Consider the following 14704-nt stretch of genomic DNA (forward strand, 5'->3'; position numbering starts at 1 on the left):
AGACGAGACCTTTCCTGGCTTATTGTATCTCCAGCTGCGGAGAAAAACCTCTCAGGGGGGTAGATTTGCTTCATTGTTGTAGCTTTGGAAATTAATCCACACTTTAGACTTTTTTTTTAGACATGTTTAACCAGGGGCGGTTCTAGCCCTTTTTTAGGGTGGCTCCAGTCCCCCTGTCTGTGATCTCAGCCACCCTAAAACTATAAGTATATTTTTTTCTTTCAAAAATAAAAAATAAAAATGACGTTAAAATGCAGGACATGTTTTCGATTGGAAAGAAAATTATTTATCAGTTTGATCCAAGAGCGATTTTTTTTTCTTTGCTTTTACGCGCGTGCGTTGTAGTCTTTCAAAAGTGCGTCATCAGCTGTCTGCTTTATTTGAACGGAGAAGCACAGGCACGCGCAGCGTGCACGCGCAGTCAGAGCTGGAGGCGTTTATCTATAACGTTAATCAGCGGTTAAACCACAAAGACGGCAACCAAAAGCAGTGAAATTTCACTATTCTTATTACCAGAGTTGTAGCACAAACAAAATATTAATGCAAACAATCCATTCAATACTAAATAAAAATAACATTTAATGATTTGGTCTTTGTCTTGTGAATATTTTTATTAATGACTGCATTCATTGGACACACTGTTTGTAGAGAATGCACACATACATGAACTGATTTGATTCAAGACTGGCATCATTACATCATGCATAAAATATTGGTGTCCACTTTTGCCATTTAATAATACCATAACTTTTGGGTTACTATGTAGTCATATAATATATAATATAAAACTCTTCTTGTTTTAAATTCTCACTGAGGGCTAAAACCCCCTAAAGATGAAATAATAGAACCACCCCTGTGTTTAACACAAAGCGTACCTCAGCACAGCAGCGCGAGTGACTGATTTCTGTGGTAAACTGTGTTAATTTGGTTGCGTGACTGTAAACAGTGTAAACAATGAATATTCATGAGGTAAGACATGGCTATTTAAAGTGACCGCTCCCAACGCTTTGCCCGTCATCGCATCGGAACCGCGTTTGGAACCGAAACTTAGATATTCTGCGCGGTTCCGGTTCCTGTTAAAAAACTAGGGTAATGACTAGGGTTGGGAACCGAGAACCGTGTTCTGAATAAGAACCGGTTCTCGGTTCCCAACCCTAGTCATTAAATTCATTAATTACAACACTGGGCAAGAGTTTCCTGTTCTTTTGCTCAGCAACAAAAGTGGCAGACAACACACACACACAAACACACACACACACACACACACACACTCACACACACACACACACACACACACAAACACACACACACTCACACACTCACACACACACACACACACACACACACACACACACACACACACATATACTGTATATAATGCTTAAAGGCACTTAAAAGGTGTTTAATTATTTCTTGACATAAGTTAAACTTTAGCTTTTTTTATATATATTTTTTCTTATTGTTATTTTATATATTTTTAATTATTGTGCTAGCAAACATGTTGTTTGACAGATTTATGATGCACTTTATTTTAGCGAACTTTTAAAATAAATAAAAAAATAAATAAAAACATTGATTGATTAATAAATTATACTCATTGCCTTTCTCAGCATACATCTTCTTGTCTCGGGTGCTTCGCCTACTCATTTTCCTTTTCTACAGTGACCACTGCAGATGTTATCATTAATGTTCAGGTGTGAACTTCTCGTTTGTGTTAGGAGTGTGATCGAGAGCGGCATGCTCACAATGTCCTGCAGTTCCAGTTCGACGAAATGAAAGAGACGTTAAAACAGAGTGAGGAATTACTAAAGGTAAATCGTTGAAATGACTACTATTTAGTAGTTATTGTCTTTCCTATAAAATCAGTTAAAACTGTTGTCTTCTCAAAGATTTCCTCTATTTTTGCCACATTAAATTCTCCTCAGACTAAATGGAATATAAGACAAAAAAGCATATATATAAGCAAAGAAATTAAAGTTATTTAAAGTGTTTTAATTGTATTTATTGAATCACAGAGGTTATGCAGCACCCACTGAACACCCACTAAGTAATAGCCCCCACTGAACCAAATAATGGGTTGTGCCACTTTTTGCAGCAACATCTGCAAGCAAACACTTCTGATAACTAGAGATCAGTCTTTTACATCACTGTGGAGGAATGTTGGCCCAGTCTTAACAGAGTTGCTATAATTCAGCCACATTGTAATGCTTTCCAGGATAAACTGCCTGTTTCTGGTCCTGCCACAGCATCTCAATGGGGTTCAAGTCGGGACTTTGACTAGGGCACTCAAAAACCTTCATTTTGTTTCTATAAAGCCAATCAGAGTTAGACTTGGTCTAGTGCATCAGATAGATGTCTTGCTGCACAACCCAATTACACGTCAGATAACAGACTGATGACTGGACATTCTCCTACAGGATTTTCTGAAATACAGCCAAATTAATGGCTCCATTCATTTTAAAGATACTGTTGGGCTAAACAGAACATATTCTGCTGACCATATCCCATAAGGCTCTGCGATGTTTTCTTTATGTTCTTCTATGTTAGAGTTGTTCTTTCCCCCTTGCAGCTCTTGCATGGATGCTGTATTTTCCCAGTTTCTTTCTAATTGTGGAATTATGAAAGCTGTGTTTAGCTGAGGTGAGGCCTCTGGTTCCGTAGATGTTTCTGTGGGTTCTTTTGTGGCATTCTAAATGAGTCATTGATGCACTCTGAAGGGATTTTTGTAAGCCAGCCACTGAAAATTCATTACAGGCCCATGTTTTATTCTGTTTAGACATAATTGTTCTCACTGAAGTCCAAAAAAAGTGACAAATATTCACAAATAGAAGAAATCACACAAATGCATTTTCACAGCACTGTAGCACCAGTTTAAAGGTTAAAGTGAGCCAATTTGTGCTTAGCATCTCTCATCTCTACAACTTAACTGTTTCAGTTAGATATGGTCTGTGTTTATTTTCTTATTCTGCACTTGTTTTGCTTTTTCCTTGTTTTTCTCTTTTCCTTCATCTCATTTTTCTCTTTTCACCTTTTTTTCCTGGCTGCTGTTCAGGATGCACAACAGTTGCGCTCAAAGCAACAGAGCTATATTAGCGAGATCTCTGATCTACAGGAAACTCTGGAATGGAAGGAGAAAAAAATGAGGGTACTCCGATCTTATAGACATTTCTGACTACAATGTACCTTTGACATTAGTTTTTTGTTAGTGTACAACCCTATTCCAGAAATGTCGGGACGTTATTTAAATTTGAATAAAATGAAAACTAAAAGAACAAATCACACAAGCCAATATTTTATTCAGGTTCATTTGTATAGGTCTCAAAAAAATGCATGGGGGAAATAAATGACTGAAAAGCAAGAAATTATGAAAAGATTCAGCTGGGAGAACATCTAGCAACTAATTAAGTTGGTTGATAACATGATTAGCCATAAAAGGGATGTCTTAGAGAGGCAGAGTCTCATAGAAGAAAAGATGGGCAGAGGCTCACAGACTCTCCAATCTGTGAAAGAGTGTGTAAAAAGATTGTGGAATACTAAAAACAATGTTCCATAATTTAAAAGGCTTGGCAAAGGCTTGGCAAATCTCATAATCTACAGTGCATAACATCATCAAAAGATTCAGAGGTACTGGAAAAATCTGTGCATAATGGACAAGGCTGAAGACCTTTATTGGCTGCCCGTGGTCTTCGGGCCCCCATATGACCCTGTCAATGACGTTACTAAATGTGCCCAGGAATAATTCCAGAAAACTCTATTGGTAAACACAATCCGCCGTACCATCTGCAGATGCCAACTAAAGCTCTATTATGCAAAAAGGAAGTCATATGGGAACATGGTCCATAAGCGCCGTTGTGTCCCGATGGCCAAAACTCATTAAAAATGGACTATTTCAAAGTGAAAAACTGTTCGATGTCCAGATGTTTTCAAACTGTTTCGAGAAGAAGAGGCGATGCTACACCATGGTAAACATGCCCCATCACAACTATTTTGAATTGTAGCAGGTATCAAATTTGAAATTAGCTCATCTAGCTCATCTAGGTTCCACTGTGAATAAAATATATCGTCATGTGTTTTGGAAGTCTTTTAATATTCAAGTTTAAAAACATCCCAACATTTCTGGAATTGGGGTTGTAGAGTTGCTAGGACATCTTTTTGTAATCTGTGCTAAAGAGAGCAGTTTGAATAGTTATTTTTTTCCCAAATAACAATTAAATGGAAGCAGAAATGAAAAATGATACTTGAACAATGTGATCCAGCCACAAATCAAAGTTATTTTACCTTACTTTATATAACCTTCTGTGCTCTCAGTATTTCTTACTCCTACTTCACCTTGCGTTCTTTTCTTCTCTTCCTTCTCACTTCCTGTTGCTGGCCTTGTACAGGCCTTAGAGAGGCAGAAGGAATATTCAGACTTAATCCAAGATGAACGTGATGCACTGAGGGATGAGGTTTTCCGGCTCAGGGATGCTCTTAAGGTAGAGCAGATCTGAATATGGGAACAGCTGTTAGGTTAGACCTGTGGCTGAGTAAGTGATTAGGGAAAAAAAAATCTGTCTGCTTTCACAGAAACATGGCATATCCCTTGGATCTGAGGTGACAACAAATGGCGAGACAGGAATCAACATGACTAATGGACCTGAACGTGTGGAATCGGCTCAAAACACACCAGCTATGAGTGCCGACAGTATTTTAGGTAAGTAACTATTGGTTGCAATAGATGCACTAGTAATTGTGTTTAAACTAACTGCATTGCAATAAACCAAATCCTTCTAATGGCTAAAATGATTTTAATGTCACTTAATTTCTTTTTGGGCCTAAGCATCTTGCAAAATTAAATGTTATCTAATGTTCTTCAGTCAACTAATTTTTGTCTACAGAGTATGAATCCTGCACTGAGTTTAATCAGTTACTTCCTTTTTGTCCTGTTTGACCAAAGAAATGAATGTCTTGTTCGGCTTTTCTTACTGTATTTCATCTAAAACTTTGTCCAAACTGATTCCAAACAAACAAAAAAATTTTTGTCCAAACAAAATTCCTCCAAACTGATTCATTTATGTGAAGAAAGATGACGTTTCTACCTTTCCCTTTTTTCCACTTTGTCCCCTCATCCCGGTGATTTTCTTCATTCTTTATCTACTCCAATCAGTCCTTCCAGTCTAAAAAAAATACTAGTGTTTGTGCACTCCTTCATATTTTGCTAATGACGTTCCAGAGAGATCTCCAGAGGACCAAGTGCCTGAAATGAACATCACATCATACATGGAAGAAAAGTCCAAGATTAATGCAGAAGTAAAAAGAGCTGAAGATATGGTTTCAGGGGCAAGAGCATCATGCAGTATTGTAAAGATTCCAGAGGACCACAGAGTTGCTAAAACAAATGAATTTAAAAGGGCTCAGTTAGTTTGTGTTGCAAAAGTACCAGATGGAAACAAGAAGATGGAAGAAAAACCTTGGATGGAGGAGAAGACAAGAGCCACAGAAGTCCCAGAAAGACCTTTGACTCAAAATCTAAATGAAGCACTTGCACCATGTCAGTTTATTACAACTTATGATCAGCTCAATCCTACAACTAGTCATTCAAACCAAGCAGATGAAGAAACATTGAAGAAAATGGAGCTACCTGGAACCACCAAAAGCTATCAAGATCCCAGAAAAACAATTTCCAGCATAGACGTAGAGATGTCCAGCACCAGAAGAGGAGATCTTTCTTCAAGCAGTGAGCAGGACTCTGAAGCAATGCTGGAACTTGAATCAGGGGATGTTCAAAGTTGCTTGTTTACCATCCCTGTGGAAGAGAAAGGCATTGCTTCATTTTTAGACAGTTGCCAGGAAGCTTCTGTGTTTGACTTTGAAGTCATAAGTCTACATGGAACAGATGAGTCCAGAGTTGAGCATCAGGATGAGACAATCCGTCCTGGAGACAACGCCATGCACAACAGGATGAGGCTTAGGAACAAGAGAGGACAGGACTGTAGTGTGTCCTAATTTTACTTTTAATCAGCCAAGTAAATAGAAAATAGCATTCAAAACAAAAATTTGTACTTCACAATGTACGAGTTTGAAATTAATGTATTACTGATGACCAGTTTCTCAGATTTAATAGTACTCTAAATGACTACTTCAGATGAACCAGTTAAGTCTGGCAATGTAGACAGTATTAGCATTAACCTTTTTAATCAAACATGCTTAATTATTTAATTTCTAAATATATACAGTCTTCTCTAAAATTATTGAAACAGCCAGGCTGTTTTTTTTGTCCTTCCCAAATCACTGAAGACATTTGGGTTTTGAGTTCAAAGGATGAATATGAGATGATACTGTAGATCAGTTCAGCTGAAGTTCAGCTTTCATTTCTTGATATTGATCTAGATGAGTTAAACAATTTAGAACATGGCACCTTTTGTTTGAACCCACCCATTTTTCAAACGATAAAAATATTGGAGCATGTGATTTACGGGTTTTTAGTGTTGCCCATGTGTGCCCTGTCAATTGTTTAAACAATGTTTAAACAATGAATAGCTCTGATTGTCTGCTCTTTGTTAAAAAGATGGTTTTTGACTTTGAAGACTGCATTTGTTGTTAATAAGGATAAACCAAAATGAAGACCCGGGAGCTGTCTATGGGAGCAAAGCATGACATTTCGAAGCTGAGAAAAAGAGGGAAAATCAAGCAGAGCTAATTTGCAAGCATTAGACATAGCCAATACAACAATGTGGAATGAAGAAAGAAAACAACGTTAAACAGGTCATCATCAGCAGTTGATATATTCTGAGAACAGTGAAGATAAACCCAAAAACAGTAGTCAGTGTCATCACCAACAACCTCAGCAGGAAAGTGGTGAAGGTATCAAAATCCAGCAAGACTTTGATTGCAGAAATATACAGTAGAGGCTGTACCACAAGATGTACATAAAGGTATATCTTATCTTATCTCTTATCACTCATCAGCAGTAAGAATCAGAAGCCAGACTGAAATTTGGAAAGAAATACAGTGATGACCCTCAAAGGTTCTGGGACCAAGATGAACCAGAATGATGTTAAGCCAAAGTTTGAAGAAAGAAAGGATTGGCTCCAAAACATATTGTGTTGGTGCTTGCATGGCAGCATCTTTATGTTGGTGTAACTCATGCCAACAAAACTTCATCAAGGGAAGAAGTGGAAGCATGTATTGAGCAGCGTATCACATCCTAAAGAGGAGACTGAAAGGAGAAATCCCTCAAAACAATCAACTGATAGAAGTTGTGGTACAAGCTGAAAATCATCACAAAAGAAGAACACTTTGGTGATGTCAGTGTGCCACCGGTTGGATGCAGTTATCACGAGCTGTACATATATTTTTGCTCTTCTAGATATTGGGTGGTCTGCCACCAAAGTTGCCATGTTCAAATTTATATTTTATTTGTTACATATGCACAGCTACACAACATGCAGTGAAATGCTTTTTATGACTGTGTAAAAATATAAAGTGATTTTACATTGTTTAAATATACATCTAAATATAAATAACAGGAAATGAAAACTGAAATTCAGGTCTATTGTCTCATATTCATCATTTTATTTTAAACCCACATCATTGGGTTTTGTACATTTTACTACTTTTGGAATAGTATGGCTTAAATACTAAAATAAATGCTTAGCTCACTTATACACAACTTATTCTAGCTTTGAGTTACTAATTCTAGAGCATGTTAATTTTTTTTTTAGTGTGTTATTTTTATTATTGTGTATCTTGAGAAAACTTATAGGCTCTGATATTGAGAAAGAAATTCCAAAACTAATCAGTCTGTTTGTCTAGAATGGTTTGTAAAGATGAATTTGTATCGTTTCACTATGAATCCATGGAGTGTCAATATCAGTGTTTTGAAGAATAAAAACACGCTCTGAAGGATCTTGTAACACAAAAATGAAATGATTTCCTAAGATCAGATTTCTGTTTTATTTATTTTTCATTCCTTTATGTAACGCAAGAACACCCTTAAATATTACCTACGGTAATCCTGAGTCACAAGTATTGGTACTCTATGAGCCAACAGGAAATCTTCACTAGTTCAGATAGAAACCACCCTGACATTCACCCTTCATTAAACATATTTAAAAAGAAAATCTCTAGAAATACACTGACCATTAAAAAATGATAAATAATTGCATAATTATGGCACAACAAACATCTTGCTTCTAAACACTGATTCTCTACATTGTAGTTAGCTATTTAAAATATGAATTTAATTCTTTAACAGTTTTTTACCAGTTTATTTTAAAATCCAGCTGAACGATGTGAACAGACATCATTCTTAATAACAGTAGTTATAAATAGATCATACTAAATGTATCCTCAAAGCATTTTCAATGCTGTGGTGAGGAATTTAAGAAACCAGAGTTAAGGTGATTTTAGGAATAATTCAAATAAATCAATTGTAAATAAATTGTATATTTTGTATAATATAATAAAATGGTAAATTGTCTACATTTGCTATACACATTCGCTATACACTGACCCTATTAGAATCATTCTGTTAATACTGGCTAATATTAATGTTTCATGGCATGGATTCCACAAGGTGTTTTGAAATTCTGGATTGTGTTCATGTGGTCAGGAACAACACATCAGGTTGTCTGATACCATGCACGATTTGTATCAAAGAGCCCAGTGTGTGTCAAGAAAACATTTCTCACATTACACCACCACCAGCTGTTACGGTTCAGCCCAGACTTTTGGCCATGTGCTTCTGTTTATGTTCCGTTTACTCCTCCCCGTCTCTGCACACCTGTTCCCTATGTGTTAATTTTCACGTCTGTTTACCCATGCCGCGCTCCCATCGGCATCATCTGCCATCGAAATTATCGTCAGTGTTCGTCAGTGCATGTTGTTCTTCCACGTCCTTTGTCCTGTGTAGATTTTGTCTTTGTTCCTGTTCTTTGTAGTTAAGTTATTAAACCTTGTTTATTTGAAGCTTCCTGTATCTGGGTCTGTCTTCATTCTCCCCGTTATGACAGAATGATTCCGCGCAAACTCAGACCCAGCAGGACAGCTTCCAACCTGGACCGGTTTATTGGTTGCATATTTTTTTCCCCTCCTGGACTGTTCTTTCAGTCTGCCTGTTTTCCCCTGGACTTTTTCCTTTTTTCAGTGACATCGCTCTACATTTTATTTGGTGAGCGACGCCACTTCACTTCCGGTTCACCGCGGAGGACGTCACCTCACTTCTGTTCCGCGCAGGATGTCACATCCTGGTCTTGTCCTTTTTTTTGGGGGGTCTTGCGGCATCGCCCCGCACCTGTTCCGGTGGGGGACGTCGCTCCACTTCCTGGTTTTACGTGGAGGACATCGCCTTACTTATGCTCCGCGGGGGTGTTGTAGGCCCGTGGCATAGGATCTTTCCCGCCCTCCCTCCCTCTTATTCTGGTCTTTGAGATGTGGTCTGGCCGTGATGTGTCGGGGGTTGTACTTGGCCCTTCTGCTCGGCTGTGGACATCGCTTGGCCCTTCTACTCAGCTGTGGACGTTGCTCGGCACTTCTTCTTGGCTGTGGACATCGCTCTGCGCTTCTTCTCGGCTGTGGATGTCGCTTGGCCCTCTCTGGCTGTGCCGCCGTGTGCCTTGCTCCCCCCATCTGCCTCGCCGTGTGCCTTGCTCTCCCCATCTGCCTCACCGTGTGTTTGCTCCCCCATCTACCTCGCCATGTGCCTTGCTCCCCCAATCTTCCTCGCCATGAGCTTCTTGTATCTGGGTCTATCTCCCGCCTCCCGTTATGACACCAGCCTGAACTGTTGACACAGGCTTGGCAGGTTTGGTCCATGGGTTCATGCTGTTGACTAGTCTTACACTACAATCTGCACATCACAGCAGCCATCAAGATTCATTAGTCCGGGCAAAATCTTTCCAATCTGTCCATTTTTTTGGTGCCCAGGGTTATATGATATGAATGCTTTAATGAAAATATAGCTGTTACGAACATATTGTCATACATTTTATGCATTCATTTTACCCATAGTGTATCATGGTTCAGACTGTTGTGTGTATCTGTCATTTTCTAGAGATCAGACTGAGGAAGCTGGTTGATGAGAGGGAGAGTTTGCTTGAACAGGCAAGTTTCATCTCTACCCACAAATACAGGGTCCTATTATTGACATTTAGTTAATCATTGATCTGTGTGTGTGTGTGTGTGTGTGTGTGTGTGTGTGTGTGTGTGTGTGTGCTTGTGCGTGTGTAGGTAAGGAAGCTGAAAGCAGTCGTGGATCAAAATCAGAGGAACGGCACCAATGAAGCAGTAAGTCCACATGAAGATGGCCTTCAGAACAACCTAGACTCACATATCATCGACTTGCAGAGTAAGATGTGTTTATTATCCCTGCTTTCAGTTTTCTTCTATTCTTTTGATTTGTATGTTTGTTTTAAATGTATCCAGTGAAGTTTTTTGCATGTTGCATGGAATGGTAAAGTGATTATATTGTATGTAGAGAGAACACAAGACTTTGGAATATAAATCACTTTGAATCATTAAACAGCATAATACGAACAAACGACTCTCTCTCTCTCTGAAGTCTGAGATTCTCCACATTGGCTGCAGGGCAATAGGGAGATCTTTGTCAGTGTGTAATCAAAATGATCCAATAGTAAATCCTGTAACCCAGGGTGGTTCAAATCTTTTTTGAGGGTCCAACTACAGTACAAGGAACTAACATGACTGAATGATGATAGCAGTACTTAATCATTTGTTCATGGCTATCAGTAATACATAAGTTTGCAGTAGTTGCATTTTATTTGACTGTGGCACTTCTTTATTACGATTAAACTTACAGTGAAATGTTAGAGAATAAACACATATTTTCAGTTTAGTCATTCTGCTTCTGTTGCCGAGTCTTTTATTCATATCATCACTTAACTAAGCAGACTTTCACACATGCCTCACACCGTTAGGGTTGGGGATCAGTTCCCATCTCCACCCTGTGTGCACAGAATTTGCATGTTTTCCCTGTGTTTTGGGAGTTTCCTCTGGGCACTTCGGTTTCCTTCCCCAATCAAGTGATATGTGTTGCAGGGTGATTGGCATATCTAAATTGTCCATAGTGTGCAAACAGTTGTGTGTTCAATTGTGCCCTGTGATGAGTTGGCACCCCTTCAAGTTGTCTTCTACCTTGAGCCCCAAGTTGTGGGATAGATTCCAGATTTACACGACTTTTTGTTGGATAAGAGGTACAGAAAATGGATGGATCTCAAATTTGACTACAGTATTATCAGAGTGCTTTGCTAATTCTGTATTAAGACCAACGTCTACCAGTTGATCACCCGTGCTGTAAAAAGCAATTTTGAACTCTCTAAATATAAACTCAATAGATATGGACCCGTGTTTTGGATATTTCACATGTAAGTCTAAAGATATGAGGCTAGACCAAGGACTAGTACTTTGCTATATTGACTATTCAGTTATGCTTCTGTGTTGTTCATAATATTGTATTGTATTTCATTATCATTGCAGGAGATGCTAACAGGCAAATCAGCGACTTGAAATTTAAGCTGGTGAAGTCCGAGCAGGAGGTTGCAGCACTTGAACAAAATGTGGGTAGCAGAAATGCGTAGAAGACAACCTCGGTAATCACTGATTGCTAGCTAAATTTTCATTCCACAATTCAATTTCTTTCTTCTACTCAGATCATTCGTCTGGAGGGGCAGGTGACTCGCTACAAAACAGCCTCTGAAACATCTGAGAAAGTAGAGGACGAGCTGAAAGTGGAGAAACGTAAATTGCAGAGAGAGGTACTGTGTGAACAGGAGCACACTACTAATCAATAGACCCATTACTAAATTGAGTCACTTCAATCACTTTAGTCATGCATTGATATTTTACGATATTGTGTACAGGTAAACTGTTCGTTCAGTCATTTGTCAAGGACAGAAGACATGTTTTCCAACTGAGAATAATGCAACCTCAATATTATGCAAAGAAGGAGTGACCAAAATCAGAAACGCTAGGAGAGATATCTTGGTATTGTAAGAGTTACAGTATTCAAAAGAAGTTCAAACCCAAGAGTTCAAACCTAGACTGTCCCATAGGCATCTGTGTCGAGGATAGAAGAGAACAAGAAATGTTAATGTTAGTAACAGTGATAGTAGTCAGTCATATAAATCTGAGCTTATGTATGTTGAAGAGTAAAGAGGTGTTGAAATGTATGTTGTGGTCAAATGTCTTTTAGATTAAATAATATCTTCCTAACTTAATCATAGTTAGATATAATTTTTTTTTTTTTTGCTTACTTCCCATTCCCAGCTGAGATCTGCTCTGGACCGTATCAGCGAATTAGAAGCCAGTAATTGCCACCTGTCCAAAAGAGTGGAGAAGATGAAAGCCAACCGGAATGCGATGCTTGCCCAGCAGTGATGGCTGCTAAGCTTCACTGACAATCTGGAAACCTGCTTTTATTGGCATCAGTAGCATCTGCACTTGTTATCCTCATATCAAGTTACACATCAAACAGAATCTGTCCCCACTACATCACACACGACGCTGCATTAAACAGTCTACGAGCCATGAGAAATCAGTCTGAAAAGGGAAAATGATATACAGATAATACTAACATCCTAGGACATGGACATCTTTTTGGAGTCTAACTTTTGGCTATGGTGTAGTGTCCCCAGTGTATACCAGAGAGGTTGGATCATAATGCAGTTACCTGAGATCAGTATATTAAATTATGGCGCCACCTTGTGGAACATGCACTTTATCACCGATGCGCCATCTGGTGGCGTCGAGAATTCATTGTGAGGAAAGAACTGATTTGGGTTATTTGAGGCCAATTACAGTTATCTGGATTAACTCTCTGTTCTGTTTATTATACACCAAGTATTATATGCTGTTAGGGTTTTTTTCCACTTTTACTAGAAAGAAAACTAGTCAAAGGGCTCCCCAGAGGGACAAAACCAAGTGTTTTTTTTAATTGACCCTCTTTTAAATTTAGAAACATGTAAAATTTTGGAAATTGTAAAATATGATTCACAAAACTGATATATATATTTACTGGCCTCATTATTAGGAATACCGGAACACCTGATCGTTCATGCTATTAGCAAATTACCAATCATGCAACAGCAGAACAATTCATCAAATCGCAGAAAATTGGCAGTTGAAGAAAAAAAAAAATAGTCTATGTTCTGAGATACTTTTCTGCTCACCATGGTTGTAATGTAGTTACTGTAGATCTCTGAATCCACTTGGCCGGAGTCACTAAGATCTAATTTTTCCTCATTCTCATATTTGATGTGAATATTATCTAAATCTCTCAACCTGAGTGTGCATGATTTTATGTATCACACCGCTGCCACATGACTGGCTCTTTGGAAAAATACATGCATGTACAGGTGTCAACATGTTCCTTTAAAGTGGACAGATAATGAATCATAGGATCATTTCAGTTTATAGTTATATTCAGTGGCGTTGCTAGGGTTGGAAGAGATGAGGGATAAATCCCCCCCTAGACTATGGCTAACAGTTGCATTATTATTACCTCACCATCTCTCACTGTTCAATTCCTGGATACTAACAACAGTGGCACCTGCTGAACGGAATATTTACTGTTCAGTTTTGCAGCTTGACACACAAGTTTTAAATCTGCGTATAGCAGAATGATGAACGTGTAAAATAAGAAGTAATGGACAGACGGGTTTTTTTGTACTGGTAAGTCTAGTACTTTAAATGTTTTCAGTCTTCAAAAGACCATTGGCTACATCAGTACATCAGCAGCTGAAGCCCCCGAAGCCACATCTTTGCAAAGCCGGCAATTTTTTTGTGAAAACAGGCAGACAGATGCCCAGCACAGGCATGGAGGTCATCCTAAATAAAAGATTGAAGAATTTAAATGAATGTTATTTTGCACATTCCTTATTTACTATATTGAACATAATCTCCGCATTTATTTTTTTTTTTCTTAATGTGTTAAATTGTTTTAACAAGCACAAAGTTTTTAGCTAAACAGAACAGTACGGGTTAATCACAGACTAGTTGCTAATTCCACTGAACTAGCTTCAGATCAAATGGGCCTTTGTAGAGTGTGTTGGTTAAAGTGGCTTTAAGGCCTGTGTCTTCATATGTAATGCACAAGTGGATTATTCCTTATGTTTGTTGTTTGTTTTTTTTGTTTTTTTTACAACACTGCACATTACCTGTGATTCAGTGTGCAACTCGTGTGCAAGCAACATGTCTGGGTAAAAAAGTCTGGGTCTGCTACAAAGAATAAAATATATGTATCAGGAATTCTATCAGGCAATATTTCTCAAAGATTTTAGGGAAAAGCAATGGACTGGTATCCTGTCCTCTATGTATTCTTTGGATAATTGTGTTGACAAAACTAACTTATTGCAGTTCATTCATTTCATCGTCTGTAACTACTTTCCTTGTCAGAGGTACAGTGGCTTCAGACCACTAGACTGCAGTTGACTTGCAGTATGTTCAGTTCCATTTAGGCTTCACCAGACTTTGCATTTCCCATTTTAATGACATTGTTCACTTCTGCTTAACAGTGTGTGTGTTGACTTATAAATAGTACATTTGCATACATTTATAGCTGAATACCCTGTTAGTTATTTTTTAACAAGTAATGATTACACTTCTTCCTAGTGGACTCAGGCTTATGGACTCCAACTGCACACCAGTTACTGTAAGATGCAGATAAATTCTAACTTCTATCTTATGTCTGTAAAAGTATTTCTGAAAT

General features: G+C 38.3%; 1 protein-coding gene across 7 annotated transcripts in view; it reads left to right on the forward strand.

Moving 5' to 3' along the window:
- lrrfip1b (leucine rich repeat (in FLII) interacting protein 1b) overlaps positions 1-14244 on the forward strand; it is a 47137-nt gene extending 32893 nt beyond the window's left edge. Inside the window, exons 11-19 of one of the 7 annotated variants that reach the window (XM_060868578.1) lie at positions 1719-1811; positions 3053-3145; positions 4383-4475; positions 4567-4693; positions 10034-10083; positions 10210-10327; positions 11476-11555; positions 11649-11753; positions 12265-14244. In XM_060868578.1, coding sequence (XP_060724561.1) covers positions 1719-1811; positions 3053-3145; positions 4383-4475; positions 4567-4693; positions 10034-10083; positions 10210-10327; positions 11476-11555; positions 11649-11753; positions 12265-12375 — 870 coding nt within the window. In that variant the 3' untranslated portion in view covers positions 12376-14244. Of the gene's footprint in view, positions 1-1718; positions 1812-3052; positions 3146-4382; positions 4476-4566; positions 4694-5212; positions 6229-10033; positions 10084-10209; positions 10328-11475; positions 11556-11648; positions 11754-12264 lie in introns of those variants that run through there. The other 6 variants (XM_060868580.1, XM_060868574.1, XM_060868573.1 and 3 more) reach the window with 6 other exon arrangements.
- Positions 14245-14704: the final 460 nt, after the last annotated feature.

The sequence above is a fragment of the Tachysurus vachellii genome, chromosome 4 (genome assembly GCF_030014155.1).
Source record: "Tachysurus vachellii isolate PV-2020 chromosome 4, HZAU_Pvac_v1, whole genome shotgun sequence".
NCBI classification, from domain to species: domain Eukaryota; kingdom Metazoa; phylum Chordata; class Actinopteri; order Siluriformes; family Bagridae; genus Tachysurus; species Tachysurus vachellii.